Raw genomic sequence first — 19,314 nt, 5'->3', positions numbered from 1 at the left:
ATTGTGTGTAGATTAAGGAATGTTTTCAATGGAATCCTTTCTAGAATATTTCTTTAACATAACACTGGAAAAAGTCGGAGTCTAAATACTTTCCAAATGCACTGTACATTTATTTTTAAAATATCTACTTGTAAAATAGATACAAGATGGATTATTATAGGAATTGACATAAGCAGTTCAGAGTTTCTGAAAAATTTCATTTTCTAAAGACTGAATAGGACTGTAGGTTTATATTTTTACTCTTCTATCAACATGAGTCCTGTGAGGAGAGAATGTTATGTTTAATCGGTTTACATTCACAATCAATATCAGTAATAAAATAAACGTTAATAGACTGCGCAGAGTGTTTTTAAATGCTGTCAGTCCGTTGTCAAAAAGATATCGGTGTGACCTGCGAGTTGCAACTCTGCCTGAATGTTAGTCGGCCCTCTCGATGGCGATATGTACATTGTTAATTTGCCTGATCTGAGCCACCGGTCACATGAAATAAAAGGTGGTAAGGTTCTAAGTTGGTGCTATTTGCTGTTGATTATTGTTTTGCAGGCCTTTGAAATGATTCATTTTTAAATATGGTACACATGGTCTTGCATCACAGCCATAAAAGGGCTCTCAAAATTGAGCTTCTTGGTGTTCAAAGAACTGCGTTAGTTTTCACACCAGCCAAATCAATTCTTAGATTGCCCCCTTTACTGGTTAAGTAAACATAGCTCAAATATAACAATCTTGCAAAAGCCATGCTATTTGTATCAACTTTGGACAGACACGTGTGCCCAGATCTTTTGTCCCTCTTTCGGCTGATGATGGCTTTTTTATTCACATAATACACTGTAAATAAAAACTGAAATTTGTCACAAACATGTCTTTATGTACGGTTTATAGATTAGTGTCATTTTTACGCGGTAGTAGGCCTATATCTTCAAACGCCACAATTTAAATGGGGATTTTGTCTTATTTTTTTTGCATTCCAAGGATAGTAGCCATCTCAGTATCTACCAGCAGATTGCATGAAGTGTTTGGCCTGGTACAGAATATTCCATAGACAAACATTGACCAGGCAGACTCATTTGTGAGGACTTTGAAAACAGCCATCGGTGTTGGTCAGAGCATGCCAGTCTTTCAGCCCAAACAGCACTTAATGTTTCTCAATCCATCAGCTGGAAGATGCGCATCTAGTGTGACCCTTCACACTGGCATGGAATTTGTAAGTCGCTCTGGATAAGAGCGTCTGCTAAATGACTTACTTAAATGTAATGTAAATGGATGCCAACTGTTGGGTGGTGGTTCAGACTTCTTTACATACTCATGGCGACACCATAGCAGGGTTGGGGTCAATTCCATTTCAAATCCAGTCAATTCAGAAAGTAAACCAAATTCCTCATTGAAGAGAATTGGAATTTCAGTGCACATCCTGAATTGATTGGAATTGACCCCAACTCATAGCATTTTGGGTGTATTTAGGGATTGGAAAACACTTTATTATTGCAGAATGAATAGGAGCTGACACGATTCCCTATCTATCAGACAAATGTGTTGTGTAGAACAGAAATTGTCTATCTGAATGTTCGGCAACATTACATCCTCCTGCACAGGCCCCTGATGTGGCACCATGCATTGTTCATGTTCAGGATGTCTGCTTTCTCTCGTCATTATGAATACCAGTCCAACAAGCCAAGCTTAGAATCCTTTAACAATATAGTTAAGGTCAATGACCTGTCCAACACAAACTCACTAGTATTAAAGCCCTGGTTTTGTGGATGTGTGTGGACATTGAATCATTTTCCATTTCTTCTGCTTTCTCAGTGGGTTTCTGACCATCTATTTTTCCGCTTAGTTCCCCAAATCACCACAACCAGGAAGGAACACATTCACGTCACCACATGGTAGGATTTACCATCCAAAATGATAAGCATTGTAAAAGAGCGAGTTTACTCAATTTAAAAAAAGACACATTGGTTTTCTTACCCTGTAAGCAGTCTATGGACAAGGTATGACAGCAATTCATGCTTTGGTTGAATTTCCCTGCCAGTTTTATCATTTGTGGCACAAATCCCATTCAAGTCATGGGACTGATATTAGAATTTTTCATGCGTCATGTCTAAAGTCATCCAACAGTATCTCAAATTGATTGTGAAGCTCACGCTCACTTCTAGATTATTTGAACATGATGCGTGAAAAATGCTAATACCGGTCCCATGATTTGAATGGGAAAGCGTGTGGAAACAGTGCCAGTGAAACTAAACCAGGGCATGGATTGCTGTCGCACCTTGTCCACAGACTGCTTACAGGGTAAGGAAACCAATATTAACTTTGTAATCTGGGTGAACTATCCCATAGTACTTAAATTGATTGTTTTATGTATTTAAATAAAGGTCAAATAAAACAAATCATTTCAAGTGCTATGTAGATTCAAGTGGCAGCGAGGGAAGAAGTGTTAAGTTACGTGAGGTAGCGTGCTGGAAACACCATGCAAAATACAAACTTGCCTGGTAAACCGTGTATGCTTGGATATGTTTTGGATAACAACAAAGAGAAAATGTTATATAAGGCCTCCATTGTTCTGAAAGGGACAGAGGTACACTCTCAATGGAACTGCCTCGAAGATACATTGATTTGAGAGAATGCAAATGAATTGATTACACCAGCAATTTCCTGAGTGGTTTGCACCACACGTTTATTTGAAATAGTGAGAATAACATTAACTCGATCCTATGTCTATTCCTTTTCAAACTGTCACATCACTGACAAGGGACATTGACTTACCATAGGCTATATGTCAAAAGGAAAAACAAACAACATTTAGGCAGTTAGTTACTGGCAAATTATTAGTAACATAAATTAGTGTTAAATTCATCTTTGTATATAAGACATAATATTCTCCTTACATGGATATTTAAATTTAAATTCTGAATATAGCTTTGAGATGTTAATATTTAAAAAATATTCCTTATGTAAGTTTTATTTCCCATTTCCTGGTGAATTAGCATGTTAAAAACAAATTCATATGAACATGTCACAAACAGTAGCCTATGCCCTGATAACAAAAGTGCAACTATAACATTCCTTATGGTTCAAGATCGACAGGTTTGATTTTCACATGGATCCCATTGAGTGAGCGGAGCACCAGTCTTGGAATCATTTTTGGTTTCTTCATTGGGTCCTCGGTCAGCTGATATCGCTTGAGTGTCTGTGCCACCACCACCTTCATCTCATTCATGGCAAAGTTCTGCCCAATGCAGTTTCTACAGACAGAGAAAAAGACATTGAAATAATTATGTTGTAGAACTCCTGTACATTCACCCTGTGTAATAAAGAAGTTATGTGGTAAGATTACCAATGGTTTATAGCTTTTTTATATAATAAAACATTACCACATCAGACAGACCCTACAGCTCTTTGGAGTTCAGCCTTTGCCAACTCTACAGACCTATAATAACTGCTGTTGTGTCAGAGGGATCCCAGATCCGTTTGTGCGATTTTGACAACTCCTACTTTCATTGTCATGACAAACAAGAAAGATCTGGGAACGTGCTAGGTCCCATCCCCCTTTTATAGTTAGGTTGGAGGTTGGATCTAGGTCACAGGCATCAAGGGACCGAAGGGCTCCAAAATCCAGTCAGGTAAATGAGTAGGTCTATGGTTCCATCCTAGTCCCAGCCTACTAATGTGAGAACCAAACCCTGCTGCCAATGCTGCTCTTTTAAATAGGGGATGAGTCACATGGCACTGGTGTGGAAACGAACCTCGGGCCGGCAGAGAAAGGGACAAAGGCATGGGGTGATCTTTTTGCAGAGTTCTTGGGCAGAAATCGGAGTGGGTCGAATGCCTACGAGAATACAAAATAGAAGAGAGACAAATAGTAAATAGAAACAGTGGAAAAGACTGTATATAGGTAGACAGCTGGTCCCAAATATGTTTGTGTTGCCTTGTTCATTGTCACTGCAAACATGACCATATGAGTTGGCAAGACAGCACAAACAAACCAGGCTGGTGAGACAAACTGCCACCAGGCTTGTATAAACAGGTTTCAGTTCCCTATTGTGTATACCCTGAATCTTATAGCGATAGATTAGTCAAAATCAAACCCATGGGGTTACTGCTAGGTCATATGGATTTCATTACAAACTAACTCAGCAACAGCCCCTTCCTCTGTCAATACTCTAGACCTTGTCCTCTGTGACCAGAAACGCATGATTTTATGACGCATGTTCAGCTGTTCAAACTAGCATTTCTTCTACTACTAATCACAAATGATATTAACCCTGTTAAATGAGAAAATTGTGTTCATCAAGATGGTGTGCTCACGTTAGGGTTCTCCCAAACGGTGGCGTTCCTATGAATGCCAAAAATGCTGGTTCCAACAAGACAACCTAGAGGGAGAAAAGAGAGACGAATTATACTTCCACAGTGTTACACAGTGTTAGCGCTTGACATCTGTTTAGTTTCCTATGGACACAGTGATAATATTGTCCATGCTGCAAAAGGATCCGTCTGCTGAGGCAGAAAGAGAGACTATCTGGGAGAGATTTTTTTCGGTCATTGGCAGTAATAAACACAATGAGAAGGACATGGTGAGAATGCTCCAACAGCACCAATTCATTTGATATAAAAAAAAAATACTCGGGGCCAGTTTCCAGGACACAGTTTAAGCCTAGTCCTGGACTAAAATCACTTTAAATGGAGGACCTCCAATTAATATTTGACTTAGTCCATCACTAGGCTTAATGTGTGTCCAAGAAACTGGCACTAGAAAATATATCACTGCTTATGAAAAAGATGAATAAACACACTGATTGTAGAGACACAGTCTCTACATACTACAAACTAGTTGGTGACAATCCCAATGCAATAAGGAGAACTAGCCCTGGGGACAAACAAACATGAGTTAATATTTAATTTTTGTTATAGCCGATGACTGAGGCAAAGGTTAGGGAGGACTCCATTGCAACCCCTTATGGCCTCATGTGAAGGCACAGAGCCCTTATGCCTTTAAAACTATAATTTTTTAAAAGCCCCTTGCATGGCCTGGAGTGGTCGGTGTAGTGGTTAGTTCCACTGCCTACAGTAAAAATACCCACCAGTGTCGGCGTGGATTTGATTCCAACCCACTGCCTGTGTGACCCACTCTCCTACCACTGTCTCGCCTCAGTCCACTAAAAGTCCCCTTCAGTACATCACAATGCAACATGTTTTTTAAATGTACACATTTACCTTCAGGCACAGTCCTCCCATCGAAGAACGTCATAGGTTTGGTTATCTTCCTGGACATCCCAGGTACAGGAGGGTAGAGGCGGAGGGATTCCTTTATACACATGGTTGTGTATGGTATTTTACTGAGATCTTCCCTTAAGAATGCAGAACATTATCTTTATATCAATTCTCTTTTAGTAAACATGTTGCCATGTATTGTGTGGCTCCAATATAAGAGCAAATACAGGCTGATTGATTTCCCTTCCTTTACTCTATATCTAAAATAAAGGAACGGCTTTGGTAACTAGTTCCAAACATGGAGCCTATTGGTGATTGTGTAGCCCTCAATGACCAAAAGCGCCCTCTTTGGCCTCATGGGTGGAATGTTATTCATATTTTGCATAATTTCATAATGAATAAATATAGGAAGAAAATCCGGTGTTTCTATGTCAAACTATTGTGTTATATTTCAGTCTTCTGTGATGTATGTAAAGTGTAATATTGGGATGCAAACTCAAAATGTAATACATTTTAACTCTATATCTGAGATGGTACAGGTGACACGGTACAGCCCATAACCATGTGTGTGAGGTCTAGACTTTTGCTTCAAAGTAGTTTTGTTTAAGACTACCAATAATCACTCTGAGTGAACCTGATTTAGCCCACTGCAGTGAAAGGTTAAATGATCCCCAAAGTAACAAAATAGTAATTTATATATACTGTAGCTGCGGACTGTAAAATAACCAAATAAAACCTTGAAACTGAAATACACCCCACAGCATGATCTCTGAAAAATAAATCTGGACAGTACAGCCTTCCACTTCATGTCACTCTCCTCCAGCCAAATGAATGTATATCTAACATGCAACAGGATCAGGACAGTAAATCAGGGCCCCTATTCATAAAGCATCTCAGAGTAGGAGTGCTGATCTAGGATCAGTTTTGTCTTTTAAATCATCATGATCAGCATTCCTACTCTGAGGCGCTTTATGAATACAGGCCCTGGACAGTAGAACCTACCATTCCATGGTGTCCCTCCCCTCCAGGGCGCTGATGACCTCATCCCTGCAGATTTGCTGGTGCTCCGGGTTGCAGGCCAGGCTGTACAGGGTCCAGGAGATCCCACTGGCTGTGGTGTCGTGGCCTTCGAACATGAAGGTGTCCACCTCTGCTCGGATAGCCTCATCTGACAGGCCCTGCTGGTCCTCGTCCTGGATTGAAAACCATAAGGAACAATGAGATCCTTGCATGTTCTTCCTGGTTTGGCTTCATTTTATGGAAAAGGTATAACTCGCAGAACTATAATGGTGCTATAGCCTGGTCTCCGATCTGTTTGTTCTCTTGCCAACTCCATTGCTCATTTTCAAGCCACGCCATGTGTTTGGCATGACAATGACTGACAAGGAGTTGGATAGCAAAAACAAACTGGCACTCAGGCTATTGTGTTACCAGTTGCATAGAGAGAGAATATAACAAATAGAAAAGAAACTCTAGCATACTGGCGATCTTGATGCTACGATGAGTTTCTATTCGAATTGACTTCATTCAATGACATACTATGTCATCGCCGATGTAGCCGTTTCAACTAATGACCTGGTTAGATGAGTGCATAAATGGCATAATGGTGGATAATAGTGTAGTAGAGTAATAGAGGTGTGACATACTCGCGCGCAGAGCAGGATATCCAGAAAGTCCAGGTTTCTCTTAGCCTGTATCCTGCCCAGTTCCTTTTCGTCCTTTAAGGCCTCTTTTCGCTTTCGTATGATTTCCTCTACAAGCAGAGGGAATCAATAAAATGTTCGATCAAATGTATTTATAAAGCCCTATTTACATTTAACATTTACATTTAAGTCATTTAGCAGACGCTCTTATCCAGAGCGACTTACAAATTGGTGCATTCACCTTATGACATCCAGTGGGACAGTCACTTAACAATAGTGCATCTAAAACTTAGGGGGGGTGGGGTGAGAGGGATTACTTAACCTATCCTAGGTATTCCTTAAAGAGGTGGGGTTTCAGGTGTCTCCGGAAGGTGGTGATTGACTCCGCTGTCCTGGCGTCGTGAGGGAGTTTGTTCCACCATTGGGGGGCCAGGGCAGCGAACAGTTTTGACTGGGCTGAGCGGGAGCTGTACTTCCTCAGTGGTAGGGAGGCGAGCAGGCCAGAGGTGGATGAACGCAGTGCCCTTGTTTGGGTGTAGGGCCTGATCAGAGCCTGGAGGTACTGAGGTGCCGTTCCCCTCACAGCTCCGTAGGCAAGCACCATGGTCTTGTAGCGGATGCGAGCTTCAACTGGAAGCCAGTGGAGAGAACGGAGGAGCGGGGTGACGTGAGAGAACTTGGGAAGGTTGAACACCAGACGGGCTGCGGCGTCTGGTGATGATGTCACAACCCATACGTAGAATGTATGCACACATGACTGTAAGTCGCTTTGGATAAAAGCGTCTGCTAAATGGCATATATTATTATATTATTATTATTATTACAGAGTTGTATACAGAAACCTAGCCTAAAACCCCAAACAGCAAGCAATGCAGATGTAGAAGCACAGAGGCTAGGGGAAAATGCTGCTTTTTCAGCGTATATTTGCTTTGTCAAATTCATACATATACATGTTTTCAGGGCTGAGACCTGCTGGTGCAGGGGATTAAAATAATGTCAACCTTCATTCACAGAACCACCTGTATGACTGTGTGCAACATTGCATGCCTTCCTGTATTTGTACCCATGTGGGCTAAGTTGGAAGATCCACTCGCTGTGGTAGGGAAAGGTCCGGAGACGGACATTAACCAGATCACTGAGCTCGTACACAGCCTTGATGTACGAGTTGGTTCCACTGAAATGAGAGTAAAACAACAGAAAAGTATAAGTTACTTCCTCTCAATCATTGCTTATAGGCAGGGCCCTGAGTTTCCTGATCATGTGATCTGGCCTGAAAACCTCTGGGCCCGTACTTACAAAGAGTCTCTGAGTAGGAGTGCTGATCTAGGATCAGGTTCCCTCTGTCTATATAATCATATGAATTATGATCTAAAAAGAAAATCTGATCCTATATCAGCTTTCAATTTTTATAACATTAACACTGACAAGACAAGATTTTCAACATGGGCAGATTGTCACGACTTCCACTGAAGTCGGTCCCCCTCCTTGTTCGGGTGGCGTTCGGCGGTCGACGTCACCGACCTTCTAGCCATCGCCGATCCACTTTTCATTTTCCATTTGTTTTGTCTTTGTTTTACACACCTGGTTTCAAATCCCCAATTACATGTTCATTATTTAACCCTCTGTTTTTCCCCATGGTTTTTGTGAGTGTTTGTTTATTGTAACTTCTGTCCGATGTTTGTGGGCTTGGTATTACTTCGTGTATTTTGACATTTTGAGTAAAGTTCATTGTGTTACTCATCTCTGCTGACCATTACACATATGTAAATGGCAGATAATGCAGTGGTTAAAAACAGTTAACTGACTGACCTCTCTCCCCCTCGCACTGTCTGGCAGTTAGTGTTGGAGCTGAAGGCACACTTCATAATGCTGTCCAGTGTCATGAGGCTCACATGCTCAAATAACTCAAATGACTCGTCAGATTTTGAGTGAGTCTCCCATTTGTCCTGGAACAGAAAGAGGACAGACATAGTCAACTTGCACAAGATGGATAGTTACATACTCATAGTACATCACTCCCTTATTAAATTACCCCTTTAGCGTGTTCATGCAGAATTTCCCTCCAAATACAGTTGTCAAACTATACAGCATTCTAATACAGTTGGGAGAATATGTAACGTTAACTCTTATGCAATTAGCTTTTTTGTATCCAGAAATTCCCCCCATATAGGCTATGGTTGTCAACATATACAGTAATTAGGGTAGAGATAGCAAAACGCACCAGCATAGTTTTGGCAGAATCAGCCATCATTTTGACATAGGGCTTTAAAACATCGTAATGGAAGCCAGGGGTCAGGAGTCTTCTGTGGCGGAACCATTTCTGACCTTTAGACACCAGTAAACCATCCCCTAGATAGATAGATAGATAGATAGATAGATAGATAGATAGATAGATAGATAGATAGAGATAGAGAGAGAGAGCACATCCTGAGAAACACATATGTTGTACGTTCATGCAAAAGAATAGAAGTAAAGAATATACACTACTGTTCAAAAGTTTGGGGTCACTTAGAAATGTCCTTGTTTTTTAAAAGAAAAACACATTTTTTCCCCTTCAAATAACATCAAATTGATCAGAAATACAGTGTAGTTATTTGTTTCCGACCATTTTGAGCTTGTAATCGAACCCACAAATGCTGATGCTCCAGATACTGAACTAGTCTAAAGAAGGCCCGTTTTATTGCTTCTTTAATCAGGACAACAGTTTTCAGCTGTGCTAACATAATTGCAAAAGGGTTTTCTAATGATCAATTAGCCGGTTAAAATGATCAACTTGGGTTAGCTAACACAACATGCCATTGGAATACAGGAGTGATGGTTGCTGATAATGAGACTGTATGCCTATGTAGATATTCCATTAAAAAAATCTGCCGTTTCCAGCTACAATAGTCATTTACAACATTAACAATGTCTAAACTGTATTGTTGATCAATTTGATGTTATTTTAATGGACCAAATATGTGCTTTTCTTTCAAAAACAAGGAAATGTCTAAGTGATCCCAAACTTTTGAACTGTAGTGGACATTATAACCATAACTGTATAATTGCCGTAGTGGCATGAGTCACAACGTTATTGAAAACCAGAACTGCACCCAAAAGGAAGAATATTTGAAAATGCCTATTCTTAAAATATCTGCAGTTAAATGTATATAATCTAATGTTGGTTCAATATTTGTAACATATGTGATTATGGCAAAGACAATGCAACCTTACCTATCCATGGAATAAGAAATCTATATGAAAGGTCATCTTTGGGCTCTATTTAGAAAGAGAGTGAAACAGGTATTCTATCACATGTACTGAGATTCCATAGATAGACATACTGTACATAGATGCAACTTGTTTAAATAATGATGTGAGTATTGTCGTTCCAAAGAGACCAACCTGTTGATGCCAGGATGGTTTTGACATAATCTGGGTGGTGAATATTGAGGATGGAAACAAATGGACCAAACCACATTTGAAATGCAAGGGGGTACGATTCTCCCCATTTGACAACCTTATACATGTCGTTCCCATCTTGTTTAAACTGCAAGACAACAGAGAAAACATGCACTTATATTATAAAGAAGGAAACGCACGAGCGTGACACCGAAACTTGCCTCTGAAGCTGATGATACAATGTTGAAGTCACTCAATGTGCACGTTCAATAAATTCTTATTTTAACTTACCTCTCGTACATGCCCGAAAAACCAGTGTTTTGGTGGTCCTGGGAATGTCTCGAGCGCCCGAATCCATTCATTCCTTTTGACAATAAATTTAGAGATTTTAAGAATGACATAGACCAAGCTAAATATTGCAACCAAGTGATGAATGCGATAGGAATCAAGCGTCACTTTTTTCAACGTTTCAAATAACTCCATTGCAATGGACGTCTAACTGCCGAAAGCTACCATTGACAACTTTTACAACAAAAGGCAACGGTCTGGACATAAGTGCGAGAAGCAGAAGAGAGTAGGGTGGGTGGTTTGAGGTCATTGGGGGACAAATGTTGAGGGGCGGAGTCCAGCCTGCCAGAGCAGACAAGGCACTGCATACCAATTATTTGCCTTGATGTATCTAATTCTTGTTCATTCTTAATTCCTTGATATCTTCAAATATTCAGCTCTGCAAATATCAGAATCATGTTTTCCCATCTGACAGTCATCATGACTGATTAGGTCTATATTATTAGGTGATCACACAACCTCGGGGAACCCCAAGAGGAGGACACTACTGGACAGAATCCAAACAAATGTTGGACATTGGCCATCAACCTCCACTATATTATATAGTAGATGATATACTGTAATCAGGTAGCACATGTTGACTTCCTGTTAACCCTTTGATTGGCTATCCCTCTCTGAATAACAACATAAAGGCCACGGTCTAGGTCGAAACACACTGTATCTAACAGCAATTGCAACGCAACGGAACCAACATTTCCGATGAAGGCTTATAAGCCTAGTGAATAATGGCATACTCTCAATTAACACATCAGATTTCACATTTGGTGTTAACGCCTTGCAAGAAGATGCATGCAAACCCGCTGATGGAAAATGGAGCTCCAGACCACATTAGTCAAGGACCCCATTTTGTGTCACTGACACTTACAACCACAGCCTATGCTATTGGTTCAGAGGAAACATCTGTGTGGGAGGTGTTGATAAATGTTTATGTAAAGTATTTTTTCTTATCTCTGTTTCCTACTGAGTCAACTGTTCGATTTGTGATTTGTAACTTCTGCTTAATTTCCTATAGCTTTAAATTATAATCATTAAGTGTCAGTTTCGGCGTAGGCCTGTAGCCTGCACATTTCAAAGCAGATTACTTGTGGCTGTTTTAAATATAATGCTTATGTAGGGACTAATCTCTGCATCAACAGTGTTTATTGTAATCATGATCGCTACCTCTGCCATAATTATTGTATTTATGGTTTGGGCCTCATTTCCAACATCAGGTAAGTGTCTGAAATTTACTAAAACATTAATATCACTCAATACTTAGCTGAGTGAAACTACCTGGGCGTTAGAATTCTCACATATGTATGGGCCTTTATTGAAAATTCAAAAGGCTATACAGTGTTTAACCTTATTGTACACTGTTATACAGCCCAACAATTAGTATACAGATGTACCACAGAAACTTAAAAATATATGTTTTTGAATACTCATTTGAAATGTCAATATTCAAATGTCTCTCTGGACGTTGAACACCTGCTAATCAGTTTAATCAAATAGGACATGCATTGAGTGATTTGTTTAGGCAATTGATGAAGCTGAATTAACATGATGTTGTTATTATTTTCTATAGGCATAAGAGAAATTGCTAACTATTTCAATCATCAATCCATCATTTATTCATCCATTCCTTACATATAAACCTTTTCTAAACACTTTATTAACAGTACTTTCATGTAACGCTATTGTACTTTCTTATTGTTTTTATCAACGTGTTGTAGAATCTTCAAGTCCTCTTCGCATACCGCTTGGGAGGAAATTGTTGATACCCTGCATAAGTAATGAAAGTCATCCAGAATCTTTTAGCTGGTTTTACAGTACAAACAATGTTGGTCGGCGCCGCACCCAGACTTTTCATGAGGATAAAAGTGGCTTACATCTCCTTTCCAAAGATTTTTGGCATAGAAAGAGTGTTTTAAGGAATCGTTCACTTGTAATCAGCCCTTTTACAGAGGAGGATCAAGGAATATACTTATGTGGATTGTATAAAAATGACAAGATCACATATGGATTGTCCACTTCAGTTGTTCTTGAAAAAGGTTAGTCAGCCTATTATAATTGGAGATAATTTGCAAGCAGATTGATCGTCTACACTAAATTAGTTTACAGCTCACCCTAACCATCTATCTCTTTATTTAGGATCTCACATGCCAATAATAACCACTGTGTCAAGCAGTGGTTTTATGCATGAAGTAACTAAGAATGTGATTACCAGCACATATTACGCACTTGACTCCGCTCTGAACAACACCACCAACAAAAGCATAGGTGAGATCCAAAAGGAGTAGTTCTTAAACCCCAATCTCACTGACTTTCCACATGTTCTCTAACATCAACAGGATTGCCAGATACTTTACTAACAGCATTTTCTGTAGTAACACTACGCAACACTGTTGCCTCTTTTACAGACAATGGGTCTACTCCTCCAGGTAACCGAGAACCTCAATGGCTGGCATCAACAGTAGCTGGAGTCTCTGCAGCTGTGTGCCTTTTCCTTGTTGCACTGGCACTGTTTAAATTATGCCATTTCAAGTGGAGAATAATCGCAGGTAGGATAAATATACCATATTGTTATCTTTGAAGATGGGGAGATCACAAGATTAATACAATTGTTTGGAGATGGTAATGCAGTTTGAGGCCCTATCTGTTTTAATGGAAATGTTTGTCTGTTTGTTCAAATGTTTAAGCTTCTGCCAATCAACTTCTCTGTGGTGGCCAGGGAACCAGCTTTGTAAGTTACCTTATCTAGCCGACATTACTACTATTATTCTTGATAAAACGATATTGATGATGTTTAGTTGCACATCAATATAGTATTATGCACATACATCTATGCATCTCCTTTCAACAGGAGGAAGAAACTACACTTGTTTATTCATCCTTGGTTATCAGGAGAGTCCAACAGAGAGATGACATCAGAAATGACAATGAGTGTGTGTACAGTCATATCAGGGTCTAGGAACTAAGAATGACACTACTTTGATGAGAGGCGTAACAAATAGTTTAAATCAAGTGTTTCCATTGTGCTCAGGCACACAAAATGCCAAAAAGGCATACTGTTGTTGTTGGGAATGATTTTTATGCTTTGAATTGGTTTGTTTTATAGTCTATCAAAAAGTAATATAATCACATTTTAGCATGACCTTTTGTTTGTATTAAATTGTTGTTGCACTGTGTCACGCACTTCTGTACTTTTAACCTTTAAACCAATATTCTTTTTTAATAAAAGGAAGAAAGCCTGCTTTATATATCAAAAAGCATAACGCCTGTGTATTCAGATGTCTATACATTTTATTTGTGACATACTTGTAAACAAGTTGCTGAAATGTAACATTTTGAACTCATCGATCCGCTGAGTTGCTTTCAGAACGTTTTCAAAAGCTTTCGGAACGTTTCCGTTCTTTAATGCCCCTTGCTGCATATCGTTGCACAATGCGCAAACGCGGATCTGGGTGAGATGTATGATAGCGAGCTAGCTATTCAACTCTAGCCAATCTGTTACTGTGAACGTTGAAAACGTTTATTTGTACCTGCCTAGCAACCTAGCTAGCTTGTTTCAATGTAACTATGAGCTAACGTTAGCTAGGTTGCAAGTTAGCTTGAATTGCTGCAGTGGCAGTTTGCCAAGGAAGAAGCAGGTACTCGGCAGTCCAAGCCGCCAAACACAAGGTGAGTTAAGTGCATTTTGCCTGATTTCTCAGTGACTTTTTCTTATCGGTGACTTGTTTATTTTTTTCTGTAGCTTATTTGGCTAGCTAGCTAACTGGCTAGCTAACTATTTGTTTGAATGAAATGAGATACTGTCTGTCTAAACTAGCTCTAATTAGCCTGATAGCTTAGCCAGTCGGGAAATATGGCTAGGTTGGAGATGCAATCATTAAGAAATGATGTTTATAGTCATAACGTTAGTCTATGTAATACGAATTAATTGAGGTGTTTTCATTTTTCCCCTTGCTCTAGTTACCTGTCTGACACTGACGAGTGATGGAGGCCCCACCAGTCTCAGTGCTGCCCATCACTGGGGGCACAATTAACATGATGGAGTACCTGCTGCAAGGTGAGTTTACCTCGTTCGAGATTCTTGAGTCTCCAGTAGGGCAGGCGTACCTATTTGGTATTCTGTGGTTGGGTATCTTGTAGGGGTCTTGAAAAATATATCCAGATCATAATCAATGTCAATACAGTACATTCGGAAAGTATTCAGACCCCTTCACTTTTTTCCACATTTTGTTATGTTATAGCCTTATTATAAAATGTATTAAATAATTTTTTCCCCTCACCAATATACACACAATACCACATAATGACAAAAAAATAGGTATTGCGAATGTAAAAATAAATAAAATATTACATTTACATAAGCATTCAGACCCTTTACTCAGTACTTTGTTGAAGCACCTTTGGCTGTGTGATTACAGCTCAAGCACCTTGTCTTCCTGGGTATGACTTTACAAGCTTGCCACACTGGTATTTGGAGAGTTTCTCCCATTCTTCTCTGCAAATCTTCTGTCAGGTTGGATGGGGAGCATCGCTGCACAGCTATTTTCAGGTCTCTCCAGAGATGTTCGATTGGGTTCAAGTCCGGGCTCTGGCTGGGGCACTCAAGAACATTCAGAGACTTGTCCCTATTCACTCCTGCATTGTCTTAGCTGTGTGCTTAGGGTCGTTGTCCTGTTGAAAGGTGAACCTTTGCCCCAGTCTGAGGTTCTGAGTGCTCTGGAGCATGTTTTCATCAAGGATCTCTCTGTACTTTGCTCCGTTCATCTTTCCCTCGACCCTGACAAGTCTCCCAGCCCCTGCTGCTGAAAAACATCCCCACAGCATGATGCTGCCACCACCATGCTTTCCCGTAGGGATGGTGCCAGGTTTCTTCCAGACGTGACGCTTTGGCATTCAGGCCAAAGAGTTCAATCTTGGTTTCATCAGACCAGAGAATCTTGTTTCTCATGGTCTGAGTCCTTTAGGTGCCTTTTGGCAAATGCCAAGCGGGTTCTCCCATCTCCACAGAGGAACTCTGGAGCTCTGTTAGAGTGACCATCTGGTTTTTGGTCACGTCTCTGACCAAGGCCATTCTTCCTCGATTGCCCTGCTCTAGGAAGTCTTGGTGGTTCCAAACTTCTTCCAGTTTTAAGAATGATTGAGGCTACTGTGTTCTTGGGGACCTTCAATGGTGCAGATTTGTTTTTGTACCCTTCCCCAGATCTGTGCCTCAACACAATCCTGTCTCAGAGAGGTTTTTGCTCTGCCATGCACTGTCAACTGTGGGACCTTATATAGACAGGTGTCTGCCTTTCCAAATCATGTCCAATCAATTTAATTTATCACAAGTGGACTCCAATCAACTTGTAGAAACATCTCAAAGATGATCAATGGAAACAGGATGCACCAGAGCTCAATTTTGAGTCTCATAGCAAAGGCTCTGAAAACCTATGTAAATAAGGTATTTCTGTTTTTTTATTTGTATAAACCTGTTTTTGCTTTGTCATTATTTTTTGTATTGTGTGTAGATTGAGGAAAAGTAATTTTAGAATAAGGCTGTAACGTAACAAAGTCAAGGGGTCTGAATACTTTCCGAATGCACTGCATGTTCAGCTGAAGAACCCATACCAGCCCCTGTGCTGTGGCTTGGTCACCTCTGTATCAGTTAGTTGCGATTCAATAATTGAAAATTGCTGTCTATTTTCAATGAGGCCTTTTACATTTTTGAATTTGCATTTCAATTCACTCTTAAAAAGTCCAAATGGCAAGTTGCACTGATTCAAGCTACACTTGATAATATAACATTGCTTACACCGTGCTGTCATGTCACCACACTCAGGCAGCGTCTTGGACCAGGCCCTCGAAATCCTATTGCACCGCCTCCGGGGCCTTTGTGACAACATGGAACCCGAGACATTTGCCGACCATGAGCTGGTCTACCTCCTGAAGGGCCAGCAGGGCAACCCGTTCCTGTTGCGAGCCCGCCGCTCCCTCTCCCACCCCACAGTGCCCTGGCACCTGCGCTACCTGGGCCAGCCGGAGGTGGGTGATAAGTCCCGCCACGTGCTGGTTCGCAACTGTGTGGATGTGGCCGCCTCGCACAGCCTGCCCGACTTTCTCAATGAAATGGGCTTCCGCATGGACCACGAGTTCATAGCTAAGGGCCACATTTTCCGCAAAGGTGTGCTCAAAGTGGTAGTGAGTAAACTGTCTCGCATCCTGGTCCCCGGGAATACAGAGAACACTGAGCCGCTGTCACTCTCATACCTGGTGGAGCTCAGTGTATTGGCCCCTGCGGGCCAGGATACCATGTCAGAGGACATGCGCAGCTTCGCTGAGCAGCTCAAGCCCCTGGTTCACCTGGAGAAGATTGACCCCAAGAGACACATGTAAGAAGGAGAGTTTTATGATGAGCCTCTGTTGGCTGTCATGGACAAAGTGTAGTTATTATTAAAACATTATTTTTTTTTACATGGGACTTATTTTTGTATGATTCCTATGAGAAAGCGCTTTCCCACAGTCCTTTGTCTCTGTAAATGAACTCTAGACCTCACAATCTTGATGCGTGTCTCGTACATTTGGAGAAGGACCATCTGTCATTTGGATGTTAGTGGTGTTTGACAAGGACTTCACAGGAGGTTTATGACAGCCAACATGGCTGATGTGACAAATGAGGCTTTGAATGAGTCAATAAATAACAATGTTTCTATTCACAGTGCCGAACTCTTAGAACACACGTTTTGTGTAGTGCTTTGTTCTGTCTTTGAGATGTTTTAAGGAATGCACAGCGCTATAGTGTTTATAAAAAAATATTTTTCTCAACTCAACAGTGTCCTCTTGGTTTGCAGCACTCAACAAGTGCGTGTGCAGCAGGACACAACATCGTGTAATGTTCAGACAGGCCAGTTTGTTCTAATCTACATATTCACAACATCCTGACATGTAGAATAATGTATCATAACATTTAAGTCGTTTAACAGACGCTCTTATCCAGAGCGACTTACAGGTGCAATTGGGCATGCCTAGCTTAAGGACACATCGACAGATTTTCCACTGGCTCGGGGAATCAAACCAGCGACCTTTAGGTTACTGGCCGAATGCCCATCCTGCCGCCACATCATTCCAGCTCTATTAAAAACATTTCTATCTGCAACATTCCCCAATGTTTGTATTCTAAATGTTAACAGGTGCCATTTCCATTGACTACCACTAGGGAGCTCTCCTACTCTATTTGTAAAAACAGTCTTTCTGGTTAGAGCCAGTTATATTTGCACCTCGGATCATCTACACATGAGCTGTGGTTGCCATGGAAATAGTTAGCCACAAGATCTGCACATCTCATCCCACAACTCTAATTAGCTTTTTCAATTGCTTAATGATATATATACCTGTGAAAGCTTTCCCTTTCTTCCTCTCACAAAAGCATTGATTTCCCTTCCCCTCTCATTTCTCTTAACCCATTACTACATCAATGGCAACCTGTGTGGAGGGAGGTTCTTGTGAATACAAGACTTGAGGCCTCAGGTTGTTTAATCTACAGTCATAATTTCAAAATGGTCTTGTCTCCATTGTGTCATCATGTCCATTCTTGGCTAGAGATCAGTTTTCCTCTGATGCCCTCCCATATACAGTGCATTCGGAAAGTATTCAGACCCCTTCACTATTTCCACATTTTGTTCCAGCCTTATTCTAAAATTGATTAAATACAGTTTTTCCTAAATCTACAGACAATACCCCAGAATGACAAAGCGAAAAAAGGTTTTGAGAAATGTTTTCACATTTATTAAAAAATAAAAAATATTGTTTTCATAAGTTTTCAGACCCTTTGCTATGAGACTCGAAATTGAGCTCAGGTGCATCCTGTTTCCATTGATCATCCTTGAGACATTTCTACAACTTGATTAGAGCACTGGTGGTAAATTCAATTGATTGGACATGATTTGGAAAGGCACACACCTGTCTATATAAGGTCCCACAATTGACGGTGCATGTCAGAGCAAAAATCAGAGCTTCCCTGTGGAGATGGTTGTCCTTCTGGAAGGTACTCCCATCTCTGCAGCACTCCACCAATCAAGCCTTTATGGTAGAGTGGTCAGACGGAAGCCACTCCTCAGTAAAAGGCACATGACTGACCGCTTGGAGTTTGCCAAAAGGCACCTAAAGGACTCTCAGACCATGAAAAAACAGATTCTCTTGTCTGATGAAGCCAGGATTGAGCTCTTTGGCCTGAATGCCAAGCGTCACGTCTGGAGGAAACCTGGCACCATCGCTTCAGTGAAGCATGGTGGTGGCAGCATCTTGCTGTGGGGATGTTTTTCAGCGGCAGGTACTGGGAGACTTGTCAGGATCGAGGGAAAGGAAAGATGAACGGAGCAAAGTGCAGAGAGATCCTTGATGAAAACCTGCTCCAGAGCACTCAGGACCTAAGACTGGGGCAAAAGTTCACCTTCCAACAGGACAACGACCCTAAGCATACAGCCAAGACAATGCAGGAGTGGCTTCGGGACAAGTCTCCCTAATGTCCTTGAGTGGCCCAGCCAGAGCCCAGACTTGAAACCGATCGAACATCTCTGGAGAGACTTGAAAAAAGCTGTGCAGCGACACTCCCTATCCAACCTGACAGAGCTTGAGAGGATCTACAGAGAAGAATGGGAGAAACTCCCCGGTGTGCCAAGCTTGTAGCGTCATACCCAAGAAGGCTCGAGGCTGTAATCGCTGCAATCGCTGTAATCGCTGAATACTTATAGTACCAGTCAAAAGTTTGTAC

At 40.9% G+C, this 19,314-nt stretch overlaps 2 protein-coding genes across 2 annotated transcripts; one reads left to right on the top strand and one right to left on the bottom strand.

The window, feature by feature from the left end:
• Window positions 1–2,645: 2,645 nt before the first annotated feature.
• Window positions 2,646–10,794, bottom strand: LOC123997572 (cytochrome P450 4B1-like). Its single transcript, XM_046301950.1, has 12 exons — window positions 10,521–10,794; window positions 10,233–10,377; window positions 10,062–10,106; window positions 9,070–9,197; window positions 8,658–8,794; window positions 7,868–8,022; window positions 6,852–6,958; window positions 6,208–6,398; window positions 5,209–5,342; window positions 4,303–4,367; window positions 3,741–3,823; window positions 2,646–3,239 (listed from the first exon to the last, which is right to left on the bottom strand). Exons 1-12 carry the CDS (start codon window positions 10,710–10,712, stop codon window positions 3,062–3,064), a joined length of 1,560 nt encoding a protein of 519 aa, XP_046157906.1. The 5' UTR covers window positions 10,713–10,794; the 3' UTR covers window positions 2,646–3,061.
• Window positions 10,795–11,047: 253 nt separating this feature from the next.
• LOC123997573 (mediator of RNA polymerase II transcription subunit 18-like) lies at window positions 11,048–17,374 on the top strand. The gene is made up of 8 exons (XM_046301951.1): window positions 11,048–11,788; window positions 12,290–12,607; window positions 12,708–12,836; window positions 12,977–13,117; window positions 13,256–13,299; window positions 13,420–14,237; window positions 14,529–14,625; window positions 16,387–17,374. Exons 7-8 carry the CDS (start codon window positions 14,553–14,555, stop codon window positions 16,938–16,940), a joined length of 627 nt encoding a protein of 208 aa, XP_046157907.1. The 5' UTR covers window positions 11,048–11,788; window positions 12,290–12,607; window positions 12,708–12,836; window positions 12,977–13,117; window positions 13,256–13,299; window positions 13,420–14,237; window positions 14,529–14,552; the 3' UTR covers window positions 16,941–17,374.
• The last annotated feature ends 1,940 nt before the right edge of the window (window positions 17,375–19,314 follow it).

The sequence above is a fragment of the Oncorhynchus gorbuscha genome, linkage group LG15 (assembly GCF_021184085.1).
Source record: "Oncorhynchus gorbuscha isolate QuinsamMale2020 ecotype Even-year linkage group LG15, OgorEven_v1.0, whole genome shotgun sequence".
In the NCBI taxonomy this organism is placed as follows: domain Eukaryota; kingdom Metazoa; phylum Chordata; class Actinopteri; order Salmoniformes; family Salmonidae; genus Oncorhynchus; species Oncorhynchus gorbuscha.
This window is presented reverse-complemented; position numbering and strand designations above follow the sequence as displayed.

Excerpts from the sequence above, each read along its gene's own strand:
- LOC123997572 (XM_046301950.1), bottom strand. The coding sequence starts at position 10,712 with ATGGAGTTATTTGAAACGTTGAAAAAAGTGACGCTTGATTCCTATCGC. Across the intron at positions 3,824-4,302 it reads CCGTTTGGGAGAACCCTAAC|GCATTCGACCCACTCCGATT; the intron begins GTGAGCACACCA and ends GTATTCTCGTAG. Across the intron at positions 3,240-3,740 it reads CCTTTCTCTGCCGGCCCGAG|AAACTGCATTGGGCAGAACT; the intron begins GTTCGTTTCCAC and ends CTCTGTCTGTAG.
- LOC123997573 (XM_046301951.1), top strand. The coding sequence starts at position 14,553 with ATGGAGGCCCCACCAGTCTCAGTGCTGCCCATCACTGGGGGCACAATT. Across the intron at positions 14,626-16,386 it reads GATGGAGTACCTGCTGCAAG|GCAGCGTCTTGGACCAGGCC; the intron begins GTGAGTTTACCT and ends CACCACACTCAG.